The sequence below is a fragment of the Bos grunniens genome, chromosome 19 (genome assembly GCF_055505025.1).
Source record: "Bos grunniens cultivar Pamir isolate PY7600 chromosome 19, Bosgru_T2T1.0, whole genome shotgun sequence".
Classification (NCBI taxonomy): Eukaryota; Metazoa; Chordata; class Mammalia; order Artiodactyla; family Bovidae; genus Bos; species Bos grunniens.
The window spans coordinates 21,124,220-21,144,359 of NC_141183.1; the positions used below are offsets into that span (position 1 = coordinate 21,124,220).

The window sequence follows — 20,140 nt, forward strand, 5'->3', positions numbered from 1 at the left end:
AGCCACCACACTCAGCTGCCACAGTAATTTTCTGCTTCCATAGTGAAAAGTCCCCTGTCTGGTCTCACCTGGGTCCTTCTTGCTGCACTGGTTTCGTTTTGGGGAAGATGAAGAACAAAGTCCACCGGTGCACTTTGGGGATTTATAAACTGACTGCTCACCTTGAAACCATCTTTCTCAGCCCCAGATTTACCTCCAACCTCTCTTCCACTTGAATGCTTGCAGAGAGAAGGAGGGTTAAATCAGAATGATAGGAAGAGGGGACGAATAAGGAGGCAATTGCTCTCCAACACATTGTGTGCCAACGATATGCATTATGCTATTAAATTCACACAACCATACTAGGTAAAAATTATTAGCTCCATTTGACAGGTAAAGAAAGTGATGCTGCTGGAGGCTGAGTCACACAATTAGAAAGCGGCAGAGCTGGGATTTCTACCCAGTGGACTCCAGAGATCTTTTCATCCATCCTGCTGAGGTTAGAGGCAGAGTTAGCCAGGGTACCCTATGCAAGCTAAGGCACAAATGACGGTTAAGTATTCTAGCATTTGAGTTTCCTGCCCTCTCATCGATCCTCCACCGGCAAAACTAACCTCTTTAACTCTTTGCTGTCTCATACTGGAGCGCAGGAAGCTGAGGTTGCTGCGAGATATCCCAACTCCAGCAGGCGGCGCTGTGAACCAGACAAGAGTCCCAGCGTGGGCGGCTAGAGGGGGAACCCGAGGGGAGGAGACACAAGGAGCCGCCAGGGAAACACGCGTGGGGGCGTGGCCACCCTGGAAGGTGGGCGTGTCTGTCATTCAAGCTCCGCCCCATCCCTTGGCGCTTCGGCCTCGGGTGGGCGTGTCCCAAATTCTCTGCGGGAGAGACACGCGTGGGCCGCTCCCCAGCCAGAGGAGGGCAGCGGAGGGGAGTGAGGGTGTCGCTGGCGGCCCCTCCCCGTGCGGGGCCACGTGGCGGGCTCCGGGCGAGCCCTAGGGAAAGAACCTGGCCCGTGGGGAGGTGGGGGGACCGAGGCGGCGCCGAGACAAACGGAAGGCTACTCGGTTTGGAACAGAGAGGCGGCGGCGGCGGCGGCGCCTAGAGGGAGGGGAAGAGGCAGGCGGGCGCATGGGGCGCCCCGGCCCCGCCGGCAGCGCGCCCCCTCCGGCACGGCCGCGCTGAACGCCCCCAGCGCTGCGCCTGGAATCTGCGCCGCGAGGCCATGCCGGTCATGAAGGGGTTGCTGGCCCCGCAGAACACCTTCCTGGACACCATCGCCACCCGCTTCGACGGCACGCGTGAGTGGGGTGGAGGCTGGAGCTGAGGGTTCGAGCTAGAGGTCAAGTCTCCTTTGGCGCTTGCGTGGGTCTCCTGAATATGATGAGGAGAATGGGCTAGGAGGGTCTAGGAACTCCCAGAGCCCCAGTAAAGGAGCAGGACTGGCAGCGCCCTGGGAGGGGAGACGCGGAGAGGACCAAGAGTGCGGGCAGCCAAGGTTGGGGGTGTGTGACAGGAGGCAGGAAAGGTTCTTTGTGCGGAAAAGCGGAGGAGTTCTTGAGAGCCGCCCACTCTCGGGCAGGGCTCTGCTGGGGGCGTGTACGGGAGTATCCAAGACGCGGAGGTGAGACGAAGTGGCCAGGTGCTTTGGGGTCTGCTCCCCGACTGCAGCATCTCCTTCCCCCAGAAAAAAATAAAAGAGAGAGACATAAAAAAGGTCAGACTTTTGCAGGACCCAGCTTGGATTAAGGTCAGACACCCCCAAATTGTAGCGCGTCCCTGTCTGGGGGAGGTATGGCAGGAAGGCAGGGGGTGGTCTATGTAAGGGAGAGAACTGCGGGCCCTCCCAACCGAGCTTGAGTTCCAGGTTCAGCACCTTGGACAGCCACCATCCTGCTTCCCCCTCCTCTTCTCCCGCCATTCCCTTTTCCTACTTTGGAACTGAACCATCTCCCCTTGCCCGATTCGGACACCCCGGCTGAGATCTGGAAGGTAGGGGGAGCGGTACCTGAGGGAGGAAACAGCCGCCGGGGCCCTACCCTCCTCCCCACCCTGCCCCCACACACACCTCCCTTGTTTCCATAGTGCCTGTCACCCGGGCAACGGACCTGGGATGGAAGAAAGAGGCTGCTTGCCTAGGGCCCAGCACCTCCCAGGCACCTTCAGTATCCTCATCAGCTGCTCCATCCCCAGACATTCACCCCTCCTAGCACCCCAGGACTGATTCTTCTCAGATCCCTTCCTTCAGCTGAGACGATCCCTAGATGGCCTACCGAGCCCCCCTGAGGCCTCCCACCCAGTGGGACTGGAGGGGAGCCAGCTCAGGTTCTGTTGCTGGGTTTGCTGGAGCCACAACTTCATTGCTCAAGCCTGTCAAACTTTGAGAACTGGGATAGACCCCCTGAACTTAGCTAAGGGATGCTAAAAAGAGGACTTTTCCTGGAAGGCAGGGAATGAGGATGCTATTCATCACTGTCTTCCTCCCTCCACAAAGGAGACTGGATAATAAACTCTGTGAGTTTGGATAACCTCTGCTTTTTGGTTTCCTATCAGTAAAATGGGTGTGATAATGCCAGAATCTCTGCCTTATCCAGGATAGCAGCTATGGATTGTGCTTTGAAAGCTGGGCAAATGTGGGGCATCATTTCACCTTCTCAGTGTAGCACTTACTATGTGCCAGGATTTGCTCTTCCCAGGTAACCCATGTAACTCACACCAAACATTTTGAGGAAGATATATAATCCCTCACTTTTCAGATAAGGAAGCTGAGGCCCAGAGGAGTTCATTAACTTGTTCAAAGTTATACAGTCAGCAAGTGGTAGGGATAGGGTGCTGGAGCCCATGCTCTTACTCACCATGCTGTGCTGCTGCCTACAGTAACAGCTCATCAGCTTCAAGGCAGAAGTCATGACCTCTTGGAGTTCCTTTTCCAACCCCCTAGACTACCCTGTTCCAGTTCCAGGCCACCCTTAAGTCCTGGTCCTTTTGCTCTATCTCTTCTTACTCTCATTTCAGGATATCCCAAAGGGGATCCAGGAATCCCATGGAAACCTGGGAAGCTCCTGTCTCTAGGATCTCTGACCTCAGCTTGGGGGAGGTATGGCTCACCTGGAATCTGAGCTCCCCTCTTGGCCTTGGCCTGACCTTAACCCCTTCTTCCCACAGACAGCAACTTCCTGCTGGCTAACGCACAGGGCCCACGGGGCTTTCCCATTGTCTACTGTTCCGACGGCTTCTGCGAGCTCACAGGCTACGGCCGCACCGAGGTCATGCAGAAAACCTGCAGCTGCCGCTTCCTGTACGGTCCAGAGACCAGTGAGCCAGCCCTGCAGAGGCTGCACAAGGCTCTGGAGGGCCATCAGGAGCACCGCGCTGAAATCTGCTTCTACCGAAAGGATGGTGAGGGGATCCGCCTGCCCTGCCGTCCTGCCCAGACCCCAGACCTTACCCAGAGTCCACTTGGGACAGCGGAAACCTGGTTGCTGGTCCCCACACTGCCACAAGCTGACCGTGTGGCACTGAATGTATCCCTGACCCTCTCTGAGCCATAGTTTTCCCATCAGGAAGGTGAAGGCGACGGCTGACAACATCTCTGGGCTTTCCAGCTCTAATCCTTGGCCAAGCCCTTTGATTATGCCCAGGAACAAAGAGGGATGAGAGAGAAGGAGATGCCATGGGCTGCTCACCCTCCTCCTCTTACCTCTCCACACCTGCAGGCTCAGCATTTTGGTGCCTCCTGGACATGATGCCCATCAAGAATGAGATGGGGGAGGTCGTACTTTTCCTCTTCTCCTTCAAGGACATCACTCAGAGCGGAGGCCCAGGACTTGGCCCCCCAGGAGGCCATGGCGATAGTAATCATGGTAACCTCAAGGCTGCAACTCTGGGGAGATGGCGTGAATGGTCAGAAGCCCTTGCCCAAGGGCACCCAAGCCCTTTCCCTACTCAGCCTCATGGATGTGCCCCCACTTATTGCCGTACCCTTCTTCCCAACAGAAAACTCCCTTGGCAGGAGGGGAGCCAGCTCAAGACTTCGATCTGCCAGGAGGCAGAGCCGTACTGTCCTACACCGACTGACCGGCCACTTTGGCCGCCGGGGCCAGGGAGGCATGAAAACCAATGTGAGTCCAATCTCCACCCCAGCATCTCCCAGACATGTTTCTGAGGCACCCTTGCTACTGTGTCCCTGTTTCCCTGTCTGTCCAATCTTCCTCCAGTGGCTTGTTCCTTTGTATGCCGTTCCTCACATATGGCTCTCTGCTCTATCCTGTGTTCCCCCATGTCTCCTTTCATCCCCCTCTTCCTTGCTTCCTTGTGATTGACATTACCCTGCTCTGATGATGCCACAAAGGTGGGGCTGTAGCAGCAATTACATCACCCACCTTTGGGTCTTAGGGTTACCTCGTGGGGGGTATGAAACCACGTTAGTGGTCCCAGGGTGAAAGCCCCCATTGGGGTCTGACATCTGACCCTGTGTACCATTCCTAGGACCCTGATGAATCCATGGGTCTCCAACCTGAGCAGACTGTTATGGCAACAGGGAATGGGGTATGCCATGCCAGCCTCCCCTTGCCCCTGGGATATACTTATCCTCCACTGCATCCCTAGAACCCAAGAGGATCTTGAGGGAGAAGCTAGTGACCCCTCAAGCTAGGGCATTGTCTGACTGGTCATAATCACCTTCTCAAGAAGGGTAAAGGTCAAACCTTAGAAACCTTTCACGCACACACACACACACACACAAAATGTGAGTGATTCCAAAGAGCAGTAAGTTAGCAGAGGAAGGAAGTGTCAGGTGGCAGCTGCCAAACCCCATCTCCTGCACGTTCTACATCCTCTTGTGGTTGTGCTTGCAGTGCCCACTCCACCCCTTTCCCCATTCCTTACCTGTCCCTCCCCCAGCTTTGGCTCCTCTTTCCCCCAAGTGTCCCCAACCACCACCCCTCTCCTCTTAGAACGTGTTTGAGCCAAAGCCATCAGTGCCCGAATACAAGGTGGCCTCCGTGGGGGGGTCCCGCTGCCTCCTCCTCCACTACAGCGTCCCCAAAGCCGTCTGGGATGGCCTCATCCTCCTTGCCACCTTCTATGTTGCGGTCACTGTCCCCTACAACGTCTGCTTCTCGGGTGATGATGACACCCCCATCACGTCCCGACACACCCTTGTCAGCGACATCGCCGTGGAGATGCTCTTCATCCTGGGTTAGACCCTCTGCCCCACGTACCCTGGTGGGTGGGCTGGAGGGACCCACTCACCCAAGCCTCGTTTCATCCTGGGCTTGCCAGATCCAGATATTTAGAGCCCACCCATTTCTGGGTCTTTATGTCCTCATGGTCCATGAACCCTACCCCTGATTCTTGGAGCCTTCAGCCTTTAGACCTCTCCTCTTTTAAGAACCAGTCTGAAGCCCAATCTATCATCCCCATCCCTGCCTCCAACACTATTCTGAGTCTTACCCAAGGTACCTTGGCCAAGGACCCTTAGTAACAGCTTCTTGCATCCCCAGATATCATCCTGAACTTCCGCACCACCTATGTGTCCCAGTCTGGCCAGGTGGTCTCTGCTCCGCGTTCCATTGGCCTCCACTATCTGGCCACCTGGTTCTTTGTTGACCTTATTGCTGCTCTACCTTTTGACCTGCTTTACGTCTTCAACATCACCGTGGTGAGTGAACCCTGTCCTGCCTTGCAGCCTAGCCTGGCAACTTCAACACAGCATCTCCCATTAAGGGACCCACCTCAGTCCCAGACTCAGTCATCAGCGAATATTTGCCAGGCATCTGTGATGGGCAGAGCCCAGCACTAGAAACCAAGAAGGATCCAAGAGCATCTGCCTTCTTGGGGAGTTCAGCTCACAGTCTCTGAGGGAAGCTGAGACAAATGAAAATCTAACTAGGGCTACCAAGGCGGCATTGGTCTGCAGCCAAATGAGTGGCACTTTTCACATTTTTATTTAACAAACAACGGATGAGCATTTAGCTGTCTGCAAAGCACTGTGTAAGGCATGGTCACTGTGGAGGAGAGGGATAAGGATTCAGCTACTCGGCAGCTAAGCTGGTGGAGACAGCAGAAGCAGAAGAGGTGAATGGACTGCAAGACAGGGCCCAGGTAGTGCTGCACAGGGGCTGGACGCAGAACTAACCAACCTTGGGATTCCAGGCTGGAACACAGGCTCCCACAAAACTGATCTGAAATCTGGCTGTTGCGAGGAAGCCAAAGCATGGCAGTTGGGCAGAGGCTGGCGTGGTCTAGGAAGGGTTCCCGAGGGAGGAGGTGAGAGCTGAGCTAGACCCTAGACAGAATAGGCCCCAGCTGGCAGGAGACAGGAGAGGGAACATTTAGGGGGAACGTAGCAAGCCAAGATGAGGAGGTAGAGGCTGCGGGGCGGACTTGGAGGCAGAGAGTCCCAGAACTGCCTGGAGGTGCCCTCAGTGGTCAGCTCTGCACCCAGCCGGCAGATACTAGGTCTTCTATGGCCCAGGGAGAGGGAGTCCCACCCTGTGTCCCCAGACCCCCTTGAGTGGGGAGGTGGAGAGCAGTCTCCCCGTGTGCTCCTCTGCCTGCCACACTCAGCTATAGCGGGAAACCACCTACACGCAGCCGGATTTAACTAGCCGCCAACGGGCTGTGGGCCTCTTCTCCTGGCTGTGTACACGTGTGTGCATGCTCCCACACACGTGCATGTGGGTGTGTCTGCCCTGAGGCTCTGGCCCTTCCAAGTGGAGCTCCCCACTTCTCCCCTGGGTGCATCCCCACCTGGTTTGTGCCCACCAGGCAGTCCCCCCTTCTCCGGTAGCGTCAGGAGTACTTTACAGTTTTCTAAGTTCTTTCACACATCATCACGTAGGAGCCTCACAGTAACCTTTCAGGGAAGATTCTCATATCTCTCTTTCTCAGAGGTAGATGCAGAGGCTCAGAGAGGTTGAGTGGCTTGTTGAAAGTCACACAGCTAGCAATGGCAGACAAGAGACTAGAACCAGGTCCCTAGACTCCCGGTCTAGAATTCTTTCCAGCATGCCACCCTGCTTCCCAGGAAACCAGTGTACCTGAGTGGATGGCCTGGCACAAGGAGGGAGGAGGAGCCATGCTGGGGCTAGAGGGAAGCAGAGCAAAGATGGAGGCTAAGTAGGCACTGGCAGAGCCATGGACTTGAAGGAACCAGGCCTGAGACATCCTGGTCCAACGAGGAAAGGAGGGCCCCAAGGGAGTAGGGCCCAGGGGTAGGTGACAAGGGGAAGCCTTGAAGAACTCAAGGTTGGAGTCAGGAGCTCTGAGAGCTAGGGGCAGGCATTAAACCCTGAAGTGCGTGTTCAGTAGCTAAGTTGTGTCTGCCTCTTTGAGACCCCATGGACTGTAGCCTGCCAGGTTCCTCTGTCCATGGAATTCTCCAGGCAAGAATACTAGAATAGTTTCCCATTTCCTTCTCCAGGGGATCTTCCTGACCCAGAGATTGAGCCTGAGTCTCTTGCATTGGTCGGCAGATACTTTACCACTGAGCTCCCTGGGAAGCTCCTAAACTCTGGAGAGGGTCTATCAGAGTCACCTCCTTTCCAACTCCTTTGTCTAAAATTAGAGAAAATGGCATGTGACTCAGGAGCTGTGTAGGGCCAGGGGGGATGCTCCTGGAAGCCCCTGAAGGGACAGTGAGGGGCCTTCATACAAAGTTCCACATGTGCTACCCCAGAGCCCCCGCCCTAGCCTCCAGGCTGCCCCAGCCACAGCAGTGAGAACATAAGCTCCCACCTGCGTATCATGTCCAAGACTGGAAGGGCTTATCAAAACACAACCAAAACAGTCATAGTTAATACCAGCTAACCCTTACAGGACCCTGACTAACTTCAGCAACTCCCACCAAACCCTGCAAGGGCTGGGGCCTCACAGTCTAAGTACCCTGCTCTCCTTCTCTCAGCATCCCAGCTGTAGCTGATCCATAAGGGATGAGGTCCCTAAACCTTCCCTTGTCCACAGCTGATTGTACTTAAGACACTGGGGGCTTTGAGCAAGGACCAGAGATCATTATGTCTGTTGTCCTGCCTCTGCTGCTGCTGCTGCTGCTGCTAAGTCGCTTCAGTCGTGTCTGACTCTGTGCGACCCCAGAGATGGCAGCCCACCAGGCTCCCCCGTCCCTGGGATTCTCCAGGCAAGAACACTGGAGTGGGTCGCCATTTCCTTCTCCAATACATGAAAGTGAAAAGTGAAAGTGAAGTCGCTCAGTCGTGTCTGACTCTTCACAACCCCGTGGACTGCAGCCTTCCAGGCTCCTCCGTCCCTGGGATTTTCCAGGCAAGAGTACTGACGTGGGGTGCCATTGCCTTCTCCATGTCCTGCCTCTGACTTGCCCTTTTACCAGCCAAGGTGCTAAGAGGCAGTATAGCACAAAATGGACTCTGGTGTCAACTCAGATTTGAATCCCAGCTCCATGATTTCCTTGGTCTGTGCCCTTGAGCAAGTCACCAGCCTCTCTGAACCCTAGTATACTCATCTGCACACTGAGAATGGTGACGAAAATTGGACTGAAGGCGTACGTTTGTCTGTTTTTACGAGGATTACAGTTGTTTAGCCCAGTGCCTGACCCACATAGTACTTGCTGTTAGCCATTATTAGGGTTGTGTTGTTGTTGTTGTATTGGTCGCCGCACTGCATGGCTTGTTGAATCTTAGTTCCCTGACCAGGAATTGACCTCTCGCCCCCTGCAGTAGAAGTGCAGAGTCCTAACCACTGGGCCGCTAGGGAAGTCCCCATGATTAGTTTTAGTATCATCCTGTCCCCCTTGCATTTCCTGGTCACCTTCTCAGCACAGCAAGGATCCTTTCCCTCAGGCAGCCTTCCCTAGCTCCAGGGCACCTGGGGGAGGGGGGAACGTTGCGGGGCCTGCTGACAGCCTCCCCTGCTGCGCCCACTCTGCAGACATCGCTGGTGCACCTGCTGAAGACCGTGAGGCTGCTGCGGCTGCTGCGGTTGCTGCAGAAGCTGGAGCGGTACTCGCAGTGCAGTGCCGTGGTGCTCACGCTGCTCATGTCGGTCTTTGCGCTCCTTGCCCACTGGATGGCCTGCGTCTGGTATGTCATCGGGCGCCGGGAGATGGAGGCCAACGACCCCCTGCTCTGGGACATCGGTGAGCCACTGACCCCCAGGCTTTCACCAACTACCCATTCTCCTGCCCTGTCCAGGCAGGCCCCCAAGCTGACACCCCCACCCCAATCAGGACCCTGCCCCCACCCCATATTCCTCCATCCCTCCAATAAACATGCAATCAAATAGGCCATCAAGTCCCAGCTCCTTGTGCACAGGAAGTACTTATAAACTCTTAAAGAATGGAAGGGGCCCCTAAACAGTCTGCAGTGTAGGGAGCTGGTAGCCTTGAATTGCAACTGTAACCACTTCAGGGCCGGGAGGCCCAGACACCAGCTGCTCCTCACATTTCCTGTGCAAACCTCCCCTCACCTCTGTAAATAGTCCCCTGACCCAAGGTCAAGTGCAGACAGCTCAGGGAAACCCCATTCTCCACTGCTCGGGCAGCCGGGGCTCCTTGCATCCCTCCACCCGCTAGGCTGGTTGCACGAGCTGGGCAAGCGGCTGGAAGTGCCCTATGTCAACGGCTCAGCTGGCGGCCCGTCGCGGCGCAGCGCCTACATCGCCGCGCTCTACTTCACGCTGAGCAGCCTCACGAGCGTGGGCTTCGGCAACGTGTGCGCCAACACTGACGCCGAGAAGATCTTCTCCATCTGCACCATGCTCATAGGCGGTGAGGCGGGGCCTACCAAGCCCAGCGTGCAGATGGGGAAACTGAGACCCAGAGAAGGCAAGGTGTCCACCCATGACCAGACACTGGGAGGACATTCGTTCATAGATGTTTGCTCAGCACCTACTACATGCTGGCCTTGGGGGGAACGGCCACAAACTGGAGGGTTGCTTGCGAAAGGGATGGGAAGCCCAAGTTCATGGCCTAATGGGGTTGGTTGGGCATGAGAGAAGCATCAGGTGTGACCCGTCTCAGGACCACCTGCTATTCCCTGCCCCAAACCCAGAACCTGGCATCAGGTAGGCACTCAGGGGCCCTCTGGCTCTCCTGCCCCTCCCCAGGAGCCCAGAGACTGGTCCAGGGCAGCGGGCTCGCTGTGGAGGGCCGGGGGAGGGGCGGAGGCCAGAGGGGTAGCCACCCCTGACTGCCCGCTGCGCGCCACAGCGCTGATGCACGCCGTGGTATTCGGGAACGTGACGGCCATCATCCAGCGCATGTACTCGCGCCGCTCGCTCTACCACAGCCGCATGAAGGACCTCAAGGACTTCATCCGTGTGCACCGCCTACCACGGCCGCTCAAGCAGCGCATGCTCGAGTACTTCCAGACCACGTGGGCGGTCAACAGCGGCATTGACGCCAACGAGGTAGTGAGTGGCTGGGGGGCGCCCTGTACCTGCAGCGTAGAGGTGCAGGAGCTGGGAATGGGGTCGAGGCCTCTCAGGGTTTGAGATGGAAGCAAATGGACTGCAGGGAAACGAAATGATGTTCACAAGGACACACACCTACCGGAGTCCACATCCCTTTTCCTTTACACGTGGCTAATGCCATGGTCGAGCATCTGCTTGGGCCAGCCTCTGTGCTGGACACAGGAGTCCTGGATTACCCTCAGCCCTTACCCTCAGGGAGACAGCAGCCTGGTGAGGGAGACAGCCTGATAAACAAAGAGTTACGCAGTGAATGGGACTCTACTGGAGAGAGTGGGTGGCAGCGCCATCATTGTGTCTGAAACTCGAAGTGTCAGGGGAGGTGGCACAGAAAAGTGAACATCGTGAAGGACAAGAAGGAAACTGGCCTGCCACCAGAAGGCCATTCCAGGCAGAAAGAGCAGTAGGAACACAGGTCTGGAACTACTGACGCCAAAGAGCAGGACAAGTTCAGGGAACTGAAAGTAGTTCAGCGAGTTTTCAGGAAAGGGTGTGTGAGCACTGCAGAGGAAGGAGCGGCAGAGGGTGGAGAGAGGGGCTTGGGAGGGGGCAGGCCCAACTCAGGGATGGCCTTGGATTTAGATTTTGTCCTACCACATTTTTAGGCTCAGGAGTCACCCGCAGATCCAGAAAGTCTTTTTTTTCATTATTTATTTTGGCTGCACTGGGTCTTTGTTGTGGTCCACAGGATTCTCTACTTGAAGCGCATGGGCTCTGAAGTCGCGGTGGCGTAGGAGTGCTTGCGGGCTTAGTTGTGGCGTGTGGGATCTTAGTTCCCCCATCAGGGATTCAAGCCCTGGCCCCCTGCATTGAGAGTATGGAGTCCTATCCACTGGACCACCAGGAAAGTCCCCCAGGAGGTACTTCTGAGAGCAGGAGTCTTGGGACTTGGTGATCAGCGGGTTGCAGGAAAGAAGCTCAAAGGGATTCCCGGGTTTCTGGCTTCGACCAAAGGGTAGGATGGAGGCATTACCCAGGGAAGATTGGATTTAGGGGTGAAACTGAGAGGTCAGGGTTGGGCCATGATGAGGGTGTCATGCCTGTGGGGGACCCAGGTGGAGGCTGCCCATGGGTAGTTGAACACACAGGTCTGGACCCAGAGGTAGGGCTCCAGATTCACAGGGAAGGGGGGAAAGTCATGGCGCTGGTCGCTATGATGCAGGGAGAGTGTATAAACTAAGAGGAGAGCTGAGGAAGTAGGTTGGCTGAGGAAGAGGAGCCTGAAGGAAGCGAGTGGAACAAAAGGGAGAGGTCAGCAAGCCTGAGTGGCCAAGGGGCTCCAGGAGATGAGGGTAGAACCATGAACGTTAAGTTCGGCCCCCAAGAGGTCACTGCTAACATCCAAGCTCTAGTGTAACCCTGCATTTTACAGATGGGGACACTGAGGCCTAGAGAGAGGAAAGGGTTTGTCTAGAGCCCACAGGGATTTATGCAGAGCTGACTTCTAGTCTCCTGGCTTGAAGGCTGACCCACCAGGGATGGTCCGTGCACATGCGGGGTTGAGTAACTAGGATGTGTGTGTGTGTGACCAGTGTGTGTAGCCATGGGCAGTGGACAGATAGAAGATCTAGTCTCTGCCCCATGACTTGCGTTGGGAGGTCAAACTGAGATGAGACACACAGAGGTCTCCCTGAAGGTCAGAAATGGGTAATTAGAGCTCTGTCCTTGAAGATAGCTCAACACATCTATAGAGCTCAAGTAGCTGCTGCCGGGGGAAATGGCCAGAATGACCTTTGCCCCTTATGCAGTTACTGCGTGACTTCCCAGACGAGCTGAGAGCTGATATTGCTATGCACCTGAATCGGGAGATCCTGCAGCTGCCGCTGTTTGGAGCAGCGAGCAGGGGCTGTCTGCGGGCCCTCTCCCTGCACATCAAGACCTCATTCTGCGCTCCTGGCGAATACCTGCTGCGCCGCGGGGATGCCCTGCAGGCGCACTACTACGTCTGCTCCGGCTCGCTGGAGGTGCTCCGTGACAACATGGTGCTGGCCATCCTAGGTGAGGATCCCACCTCCACCTTCTCCGTACCCTGGAACCTTCTCCCAAAGGCCTATGCGAGGGGCCAGGAATCTAGGGACTGGATAGCTGGTGTTCTGGCAAAGGAGTACGCTCTCTCAGTCCCAGCACCTACCACCATCCCTTTTTGACCATTCCCCTCAGACCCTTTCCTCATCCCATTGGCCATCCCTGAACCCATCAACCCTTCCCCAGTGACTGTCCCCCCAAATCAACTTTCCCACCATACTGTCTCGCAACTCCCCTGACCCTTCTCCATCAACTTTCAACTCCACTGACCCACTACCCTTTAACTGACCCCTCTGGCCATTCTGTATTGATCATCCAATTCCATGGATCATTCCTCCAGCCTTACTGACATCCCCAACTGACTGTCTCCCAACTTCACCAGCCATTCTCCACCGACCTGCCAACTCCATTGATTATTTCCTCCAATTCCATTGACTGACCCACCTTCAACCATCCTTCAAACACACTGACCATCTCTCACATCCACTAATATCCTCTGCCCTAGCTGACTGTCCCTATCCCTCACCCACAGGAAAAGGAGACCTGATTGGGGCAGATATCCCCGAGCCTGGGTCAGGCACAGCTCCAAGCTGCGTGCTGAAGACCAGTGCTGACGTGAAGGCACTCACCTACTGTGGCCTGCAGCAGCTGAGCAGCCAAGGGCTGGCTGAGGTCCTGAGGCTCTATCCTGAGTATGGAGCTGCCTTCCGGGCTGGCCTGCCCCGGGACCTCACCTTCAACCTGCGTCACGGCTCTGAGACCAATGTATGTAGACCCCTATGGCCTCCACCTCCTCCGAGGTCACCTCCTTCAAAGTAGACCCTCCCTTAGCCCCAGAGAGAGCCTCATGAATTCCTTCCACCCTGAAAACATCATCTCTCAACCCTGGGCACCCCTTCCATTGCCCCGCCATACTTAACATCTTCAACCCACTGACCCTACGCCATGGACCATCACCCAACCCCATGGGTCATCTCTCACCAACTCTACTTCCAACTCAACTGACACACCTCCTGTTGGTCCCCCTTCTGCTGAATCCAGACTCCTCAAAGGACCCCCACTTTGAAAACAATCCCCTCCGTGTGCTCCTCCTCCATCAATTCCCTCCCCCCTTGGACTGGTCTCCTCCCCTGGGGCTTCCTCTGCTCCACTCAGCAAATGTTTCCCGGGCCCATTTTTGGTTTAGGCTCTGGGCCAAATCTGTAGTTTACACCCTAGACCTTGGTCTTTTACTGCTTTTCAGACTTCTGTTGCCACTCAGGAGTTGTCTGAGTCGGAGTTGGGGGTATCTCTGACTCAGTTCCACAAAAAGGCCTCACATTCTCCAACCCCACTGTTCTGATGGGCGGGACTGGGAGGTGCTGCCCTGGGGGAGTGGGGAGGTATGAGTCAGCCAGAACCCCTTGTGTCCCCGCAGGGCCTCTGCCGCTTTTCCCGGTCCCCTCGCCTCTCCCAGGTAACGCATCCTTCCTGGGTAGGGTTGAAGTCACACGCAGAGGCGGGGGTGCAGGGGGGGTGCACCTTTCCTTGACTGCCCGGCTCCAGGGTGAAGGGAGAGGCGATGGGGGGCGGCAATGCCAGTGGAGGCTGTTGCTTACTTTAGGGGCCCCTTGTCCATTGCCCTGTGACATCGGCTGCATCCTCTGCCCACAGCCCCGCTCGGATAGCCTGGGCTCCTCCTCAGACAAGACCCAGCCATCTGTCACAGAGGCCGAGGCTGGGGCCGAGCCTGGCGGTGGTCCCAGGCCCCGGCGGCCCATCCTGCTGCCCAACCTCAGTCCAGCGCGGCCCCGGGGCTCCCTGGTCAGCCTCTTGGGGGAGGAGCTGCCCCCTTTCTCAGCCCTTGTCTCCTCTCCTTCCCTGTCCCCAGCCCCTTCCCCTGCCCTGGCTGGCCGGGGCCACAGCCCCTCCCCTCATGGCCCCCCCAGGGGCTCTGCTGCCTGGAAGCCCCCCCAGCTTCTCATTCCCCCACTGGGAACCTTTGGACCTCCGGACCTCAGTCCCCGGTGAGATGCCAGCCTCCTCTGCCTTCCCTATACCCCTGCTGGCTTCCAGAACCTTCTCTGGGCTCTGTCCCTAGCATTCTGACCAGTGCTCCACCCCGCCCTTCCTGATCCACCACAGCTTGCAACCCCACCCCTCTGTGACGGCTGCTCCTCCCCAGCTCCCTGGTGCTGCAGCCCCTTTCACCCTCTGCCTGCTCTGCCCTGCTCTGGCCCTTACTCTCTGCCCGCGGGACTGATGACCACTGCCTCCATCCCAGGATAGTGGATGGCATTGAGGACTCTGGCAGCACGGCAGAGGCCACTACGTTCCGGTTCAGCAGGAGGCCTGAGCACCCTAGATCTCGCTCACAGGCCCTTCCTATAGGTAAGGGCCAACAGTGGACTTCAACTCAGTCACCCATCCATCCATCCATCCATCCATCCACCCACCCCACCATAGTAAGGGCCTACCAGCTGCTGGGTGCTCTGCTAGGAACATACAGATGAACCAGACCTGGCCCACAATTAGCAAGTGCCCAGTCTAGTGGAGGCAATACCTGTGTTCTCAGACGAATGGTTCCAGATCAGAGTACTAAGAGCCATGACAAGAACGGGGCTCCTCGGTGGGAGAGGAGGGAGCCTCTAACTCTCCTTTTTAGAGGAGGGGACACTTGAAGTGGGCCTTAAAGGGTGGGTAGGAGTTTGAGTTGTGGAACAAGGCAGTTAGTGAAAGGCACACAGGCATGATCAGAAGAGTGGTTGTGTTCAGATTCCAAGGAGAAACTTCGTGCCTAGAGCTGGGGGTGGGTGGGAGGTGGGTTGGGGGGGGAGCTGTTGGGGAAGTGATATGGCCTCAAAACCAGCCTGAGGAGCTTGGGTTTCCCATCATCCTGACCCCAGAGCTTCCTCTGCCCTTGCTCTCGGCGTGCCCAGTGACAGGAAGGGCCCAGCCCAGGCTGCAGACTCAAGCTCCCTGCACTCACCCAACATCCCTTCTTCCCACTCTGTCTGCAGGGCCCATTTCCAGCCAGGAAGCCACCCCTGAAGCTGAGGAGGTGAAGGAAAAGGTCTGCAGACTGAACCAGGAGGTTAGTTGGGGTCCGTTCCTCTCCTCCAACCTTGGGATCAGGGATGTGCCTCATAGAACAGCATTGCAAAGCGTTTGGAGCCAAAGTCCTGATTTCAGATATTCGTGTTAGCTGTGTGACCTTGGGCAAGCCCCACAACCACTCTGAACTTCAATCTCCTCATCTGAAAATGGGGAGATGGTTCTTCCCATCTCGTATGCATGAGATGAGGGCGCATACATGCCCGGTTGATCCCTAGCAGGTTATAAGTACTCAGGGAGGGCTGCATCCCTGCCTTCCAGCTGACTCAGGAGGTCTGGCCGGGAAAAAAAGGGCCTCTCCACTGACAAGGGATTTGCTCCTGCAGGGGCCATTCCCTCTACCCCCACCAAGTCACATGCTCCAGTCTTTCCCTCCCCATCTCCTTCCCATCCCCACCACCACCTGTCTGGGCAGAGGACTGTGGGGCATAACCTGGGAGGCCTGGACCCTCCCATCTGAATCCTTTAGGGAAAGAGCCCCAGATCCTGTTTGCTGAGACTGTGTCTCCACCTCCCCCTCAGGGATCTCAAAGCCACATCCACAGCGCAGCCAGGCCCAGCCCTCGGGAATGGGCCTTCCCTGGGTTCTGATAAACATCAGGCATCCCCAGGGGTGCACCTGGGTGGGGCCAGCCCTGGTTCTGTGGGATTCAAGGTCAGTCTTGCTTCAGCTGGCAGTTCTAGACCAGTGGTCCCCCAGCTTCAGAGACCAACATTATCCAGAGAACCTGTTAAAATGTGGATTCCTGGGCCTCACCCAATTTGGAATGTCTGGGGTGGGGCCCAGAAATCGGCATTTTGACAAGTTTTTCAGTTGATTCTGTAGTTCCTGAAATTTGAAAAATGCTGAATAGACACTTGAGCTCCTGTGATGTATCACCTGAGAGTAAGCCTGCGTCTGTCACTTCACAGCTGTGCAGCTTCTTTGAGCACATTCTTCTACATCTTATAAAAGTGTGTGCGTGGCAGGGGTGAGGGGGTGGGAATAGCAATAGCTGTCATCCCAAATCCTTTTTTGGAAAGAGGCTGGGGTATTTACATCTAGACAAAAATAACCCCTGTCCTGTCTTCTTCGGAGGGTGGCCACGAGCAGAGAGTGGATATGAAAGCACTTTGTAAACTGGGGAGGGGAGCACACCTCGGGAGGGTATTGACTGTTGTGGCACCTGGGAGACAATGTGATGTGTTTTCAACAGATTTCCCGTCTCAACCGAGAAGTGTCTCAGCTTAGCCAGGAACTTCGACACATGATGGGCCTGCTGCAGGCCAGACTGGGTCCCCCGGGCCACCCAACAGTCTCAGCTTGGCCCCCACACCCTCCTTGCCCACTTCAGAGGCCTCCGTGCAGTTCTCCTTATATGTCCGGACCACCACCTGGCCTCCACGATACTACTCGGGCTGAGGTCCACTGCCCGGCCAGTGTGGGGACAGCAGAGATGGGGGCTGCCCACCCTGACCTGAGACCCTCTGTACGGTCCCCCTACCTCTCCGAGCCTGACCCTCTGGGACCCTCCCCAGTGCCAGAGGCCCCGCCTTCGAACTCAAGCCTCATGAGGCACAGCTTCCGGTCCAGGTCAGACACGATCCACTGACACTGGCCACGGGCCCAGGCCTGTCTGGGGTGGGCGCTGCTGCCTGCCGTCCAGGGAGGGGCTGGGCCCCTTGGCCTCCTGCCTTGGGTCAGCAGCCACCAGCGGGTCTGGTTGGCTCTGGATTCTCTGACCTTTTTTAACCAAGTCTGGTCACTTGTGACTCTTCCCTTTTCCCAAACCTTCCTCTATTCTCCTCTGTGAGGGGAGCCACCTGAGGCCATGGAACCCAACAGGCATGAGATGGACCGCAGTGCCCATTAAGCTGGGCAGATGAGATGTCTGGCTTTCTCCCCAGGACCTGGAGGCAGGTAGAGATGGGGGTGGGGTAGGGGAAGGGCCCCAGATCCAGTCTAGGAAATGAAGACTGAGGAAAGAGCAGGCAGGATCTTGGTGTCTACAGCAAGAGATTCCAATGCGGCAATGGCTAGTAATACTGTGAGGTCTTTTGTCCCAGCCCCCAGGTCTCTGCTGGAGACGGGAGTCCTAACCACTGGGAAGTCCCCTGACTGACATTTGAGTAACCCAAGACTTCTCAGGCCTCCCACCATCAGCCCAAGGTGGAGGGGCTCACTTTAGCCCACAGCCCACATAGGAAATGAACCAATGATATTCTTTGACTCGCACAGCATTTTTTTTTTTCCAAAATACGAATGAGTTGCCATATTCAAAATCAGGAAAGTTCACATAAAAATCCAGATATTCTGGGAACTTCCCTGGCAGTCCAGTGGTTAAGACTCCGCACTCCCAATGCAGGGGGCCCTGGTTCGTTCAATCCCTGGCCAGGGAACTGGACCCCACATGCTGCAACTAAGACCCAGCACAGCCCAAAAAAAAAAAAAAAAAAAATCCAGATATTCCAGCTTCTCTAAACAAATTACAGAGATCTGGCAATTCTGGACCAATATTGCACCTGGCAATAATTAGTTGGTGGGGGCGGGGGAGCTGTCCTCTTTGGATGAGGCCTGCATCCTCCATGTCTTTGCAGTCCCCAGGTTCCTTGATCATTTCCTGACACCTAGCTAGCTTCCCTCCTTTGAATTCTTTATCTGATCTCTGTTGGTATCTGAGTTTGTAATCCCTGCCTTAGAGTGTGCTTCCAGGTTCCTTTGCCCCAGTGGGTGCCTTTCAGGTCAAGTAATGTCTATTTCTACCCCTGGGCCTGGGGCCTGTCCACATCTCTGTTTCTGTCTCTCTGCAGGCCAACACTGAAAGTGGTCTCTTCTGCTGCCAGCAACCTGAAACAGTCCCAGCAGCACACCTTCCCCTCCCCCACCCCTAGACCTCAGCCATGCCTGTTCTCCCCCTTCCAACATGGTCTCACTCAGGGCCTTCTCGAATATGCACCCTGGTTTCCAGCTCTCCTTTACCACCCACCACCCTGGGCTCACTTTTGGATAGGAAATAAACTCTTTTATTTTTGTAGTTGCTGGCTCTGGCTGTTTCTGGGGGCTGGTGTGATAGCCCCAGGGCTTTGGAGGAGCCTACATGATAGTCACTCCCACACAGTACCCCAGGGCCCTGTTACTGTCACTGGGAGGGCAAAGGTGCCAACCAATCCACTTGGCACCACATTCACGCCACCAGGAGCCCCTGGGATGAAGCAGAAACCTTAATGAGTCACTATGGGCCTGTTATACCCACCCTCCCCCCAACCTGGTCAGAGCCACAGATTCAGACACTGTGTGGGAGGGACAGAGCCCTGACTCAGGTCCACCTCCAGCCCTGGAAAGGTGGCCCACGGGACTCCCCACCAATCCTGCAGTAACTGATCCTGTCCTTCTTACAGGCAAGGTACAGCAGGGTCTGGAGGAAACACTTGTCACCAATCAAGGACCTGCTAGGAATCTCACTCTGCCCCATCCCCTCTGCTCTCCTAAGCTTGTTCCTCCTTCTGAGTTTTCATTACTTTGATGATCACTGCAGGGGTGGATGTTATGGATGCTGTTAGAAAGAGGCACCCTGGTGACCAGTTGGAACTAGATGTGGGCAGTTTTGTGGCAGGTTGTCCCAGAGAGGTTGCCAGGTCGATTCTCCAGCTCAGGCTCCAAAGTGTGATTGGTGCTGGCTGGTAGCATAGGAACGATGCCCATAGCTATCTCTGGGGTGAGCTTTGATTCCATACAGTTTCTGAGTAGTGTCCCTGGGGATGGGATGCAGAAGTAGAAGAGATCCTGGTTTGTGTTGAGGCGTCAGGGGGTGACGGGGGGAGGGCAGAAGCAGAAATGGTCCTGATTCATACTGTGGTGGTGTTCAGTCACTAAGTCATGTCCGTGTCGGACTCTGCAACCCCACAGACTGAAGCACACCACGGGAACAGAAAAAACAGAAATAGTTCTGATCCATATGAAGAGCAAAGTGGGGCAAACAGAAGTGGTTCCAATCTGCATTTATGGAAGGATGGGGAGAGCTAAGGCAGATGTGTATTTGGCATCAGAGAACAGAGCAGGTTCTGGTTGGGGAGGGGAGAGGCAGAGCAGAGGCGGAGGTTGGGGTTGAGCCAAAGGCGAAGCGTCCTGGTTAACAGCTGGGCAATAGAGCTGTTTCCACCCAGTAGCCTCCAAAGAGCCCTTCTGATAGCGATTCCATTATCTTCCCATCTCAGAATGTCCCTAACAGTCGGGCTACCAGAACTGACTTGGCCTTAAAGCGCCGAGAGGCTTCTCTGGGCTAGCGAATGCTGAAGACTGGTCCACGCAGCCTCACGTGCGTATTCACTCACACCATGTTTTTCCTTTCCCAGTTCTGCACACACAGCCTTCTGCCCTGTCGCAACGCTCTGCCACTCGACTCCCCTCGGGGTGCCAGGAACCCGCGATGACGCGGTCGACGGGCCTGGCCTTAAAAAGTTCCCGGCCGGGCTCCGCCTAGCCGGCAGCCGGCTCCACCCTAAGCCTAAGTCCCTGGCTGCCACCGACTCCTCCCAAAGCTGCGAACTACAAGTCCCGCCATCCTTCGCGCGCTCTCTCCCGCCTCTCCCGCACCCTAAGCCGGCGCTGCCAGTGAGTCGG

General features: G+C 56.0%; 1 protein-coding gene across 4 annotated transcripts; it reads left to right on the top strand.

Annotated features, from left to right (window-relative positions):
• The first annotated feature begins 1,057 nt into the window (after positions 1 to 1,057).
• On the top strand, positions 1,058 to 19,802 carry KCNH4 (potassium voltage-gated channel subfamily H member 4). 4 transcript variants are annotated; one of them, XR_015147597.1, is made up of 17 exons: positions 1,058 to 1,280; positions 3,145 to 3,378; positions 3,696 to 3,842; positions 3,976 to 4,100; positions 4,935 to 5,178; positions 5,484 to 5,641; positions 8,884 to 9,091; positions 9,527 to 9,721; positions 10,163 to 10,362; positions 12,171 to 12,420; positions 12,980 to 13,212; positions 13,865 to 13,903; positions 14,101 to 14,453; positions 14,711 to 14,817; positions 15,447 to 15,520; positions 16,737 to 17,440; positions 18,331 to 18,554. XR_015147597.1 is itself a non-coding variant. In XM_086357666.1 (17 exons), the coding sequence occupies exons 1-17, from the start codon at positions 1,205 to 1,207 to the stop codon at positions 18,743 to 18,745; spliced, it is 3,435 nt and encodes a 1,144-aa protein (XP_086213792.1). In that variant the 5' UTR covers positions 1,058 to 1,204; the 3' UTR covers positions 18,746 to 19,802. The 4 variants fall into 4 exon arrangements, 2 of the variants coding, with proteins under 2 accessions (XP_086213792.1, XP_086213793.1); XR_015147596.1 differs by having other exon boundaries at positions 16,737 to 17,436; XM_086357666.1 differs by having other exon boundaries at positions 16,737 to 17,113; positions 18,331 to 19,802.
• Positions 19,803 to 20,140: the final 338 nt, after the last annotated feature.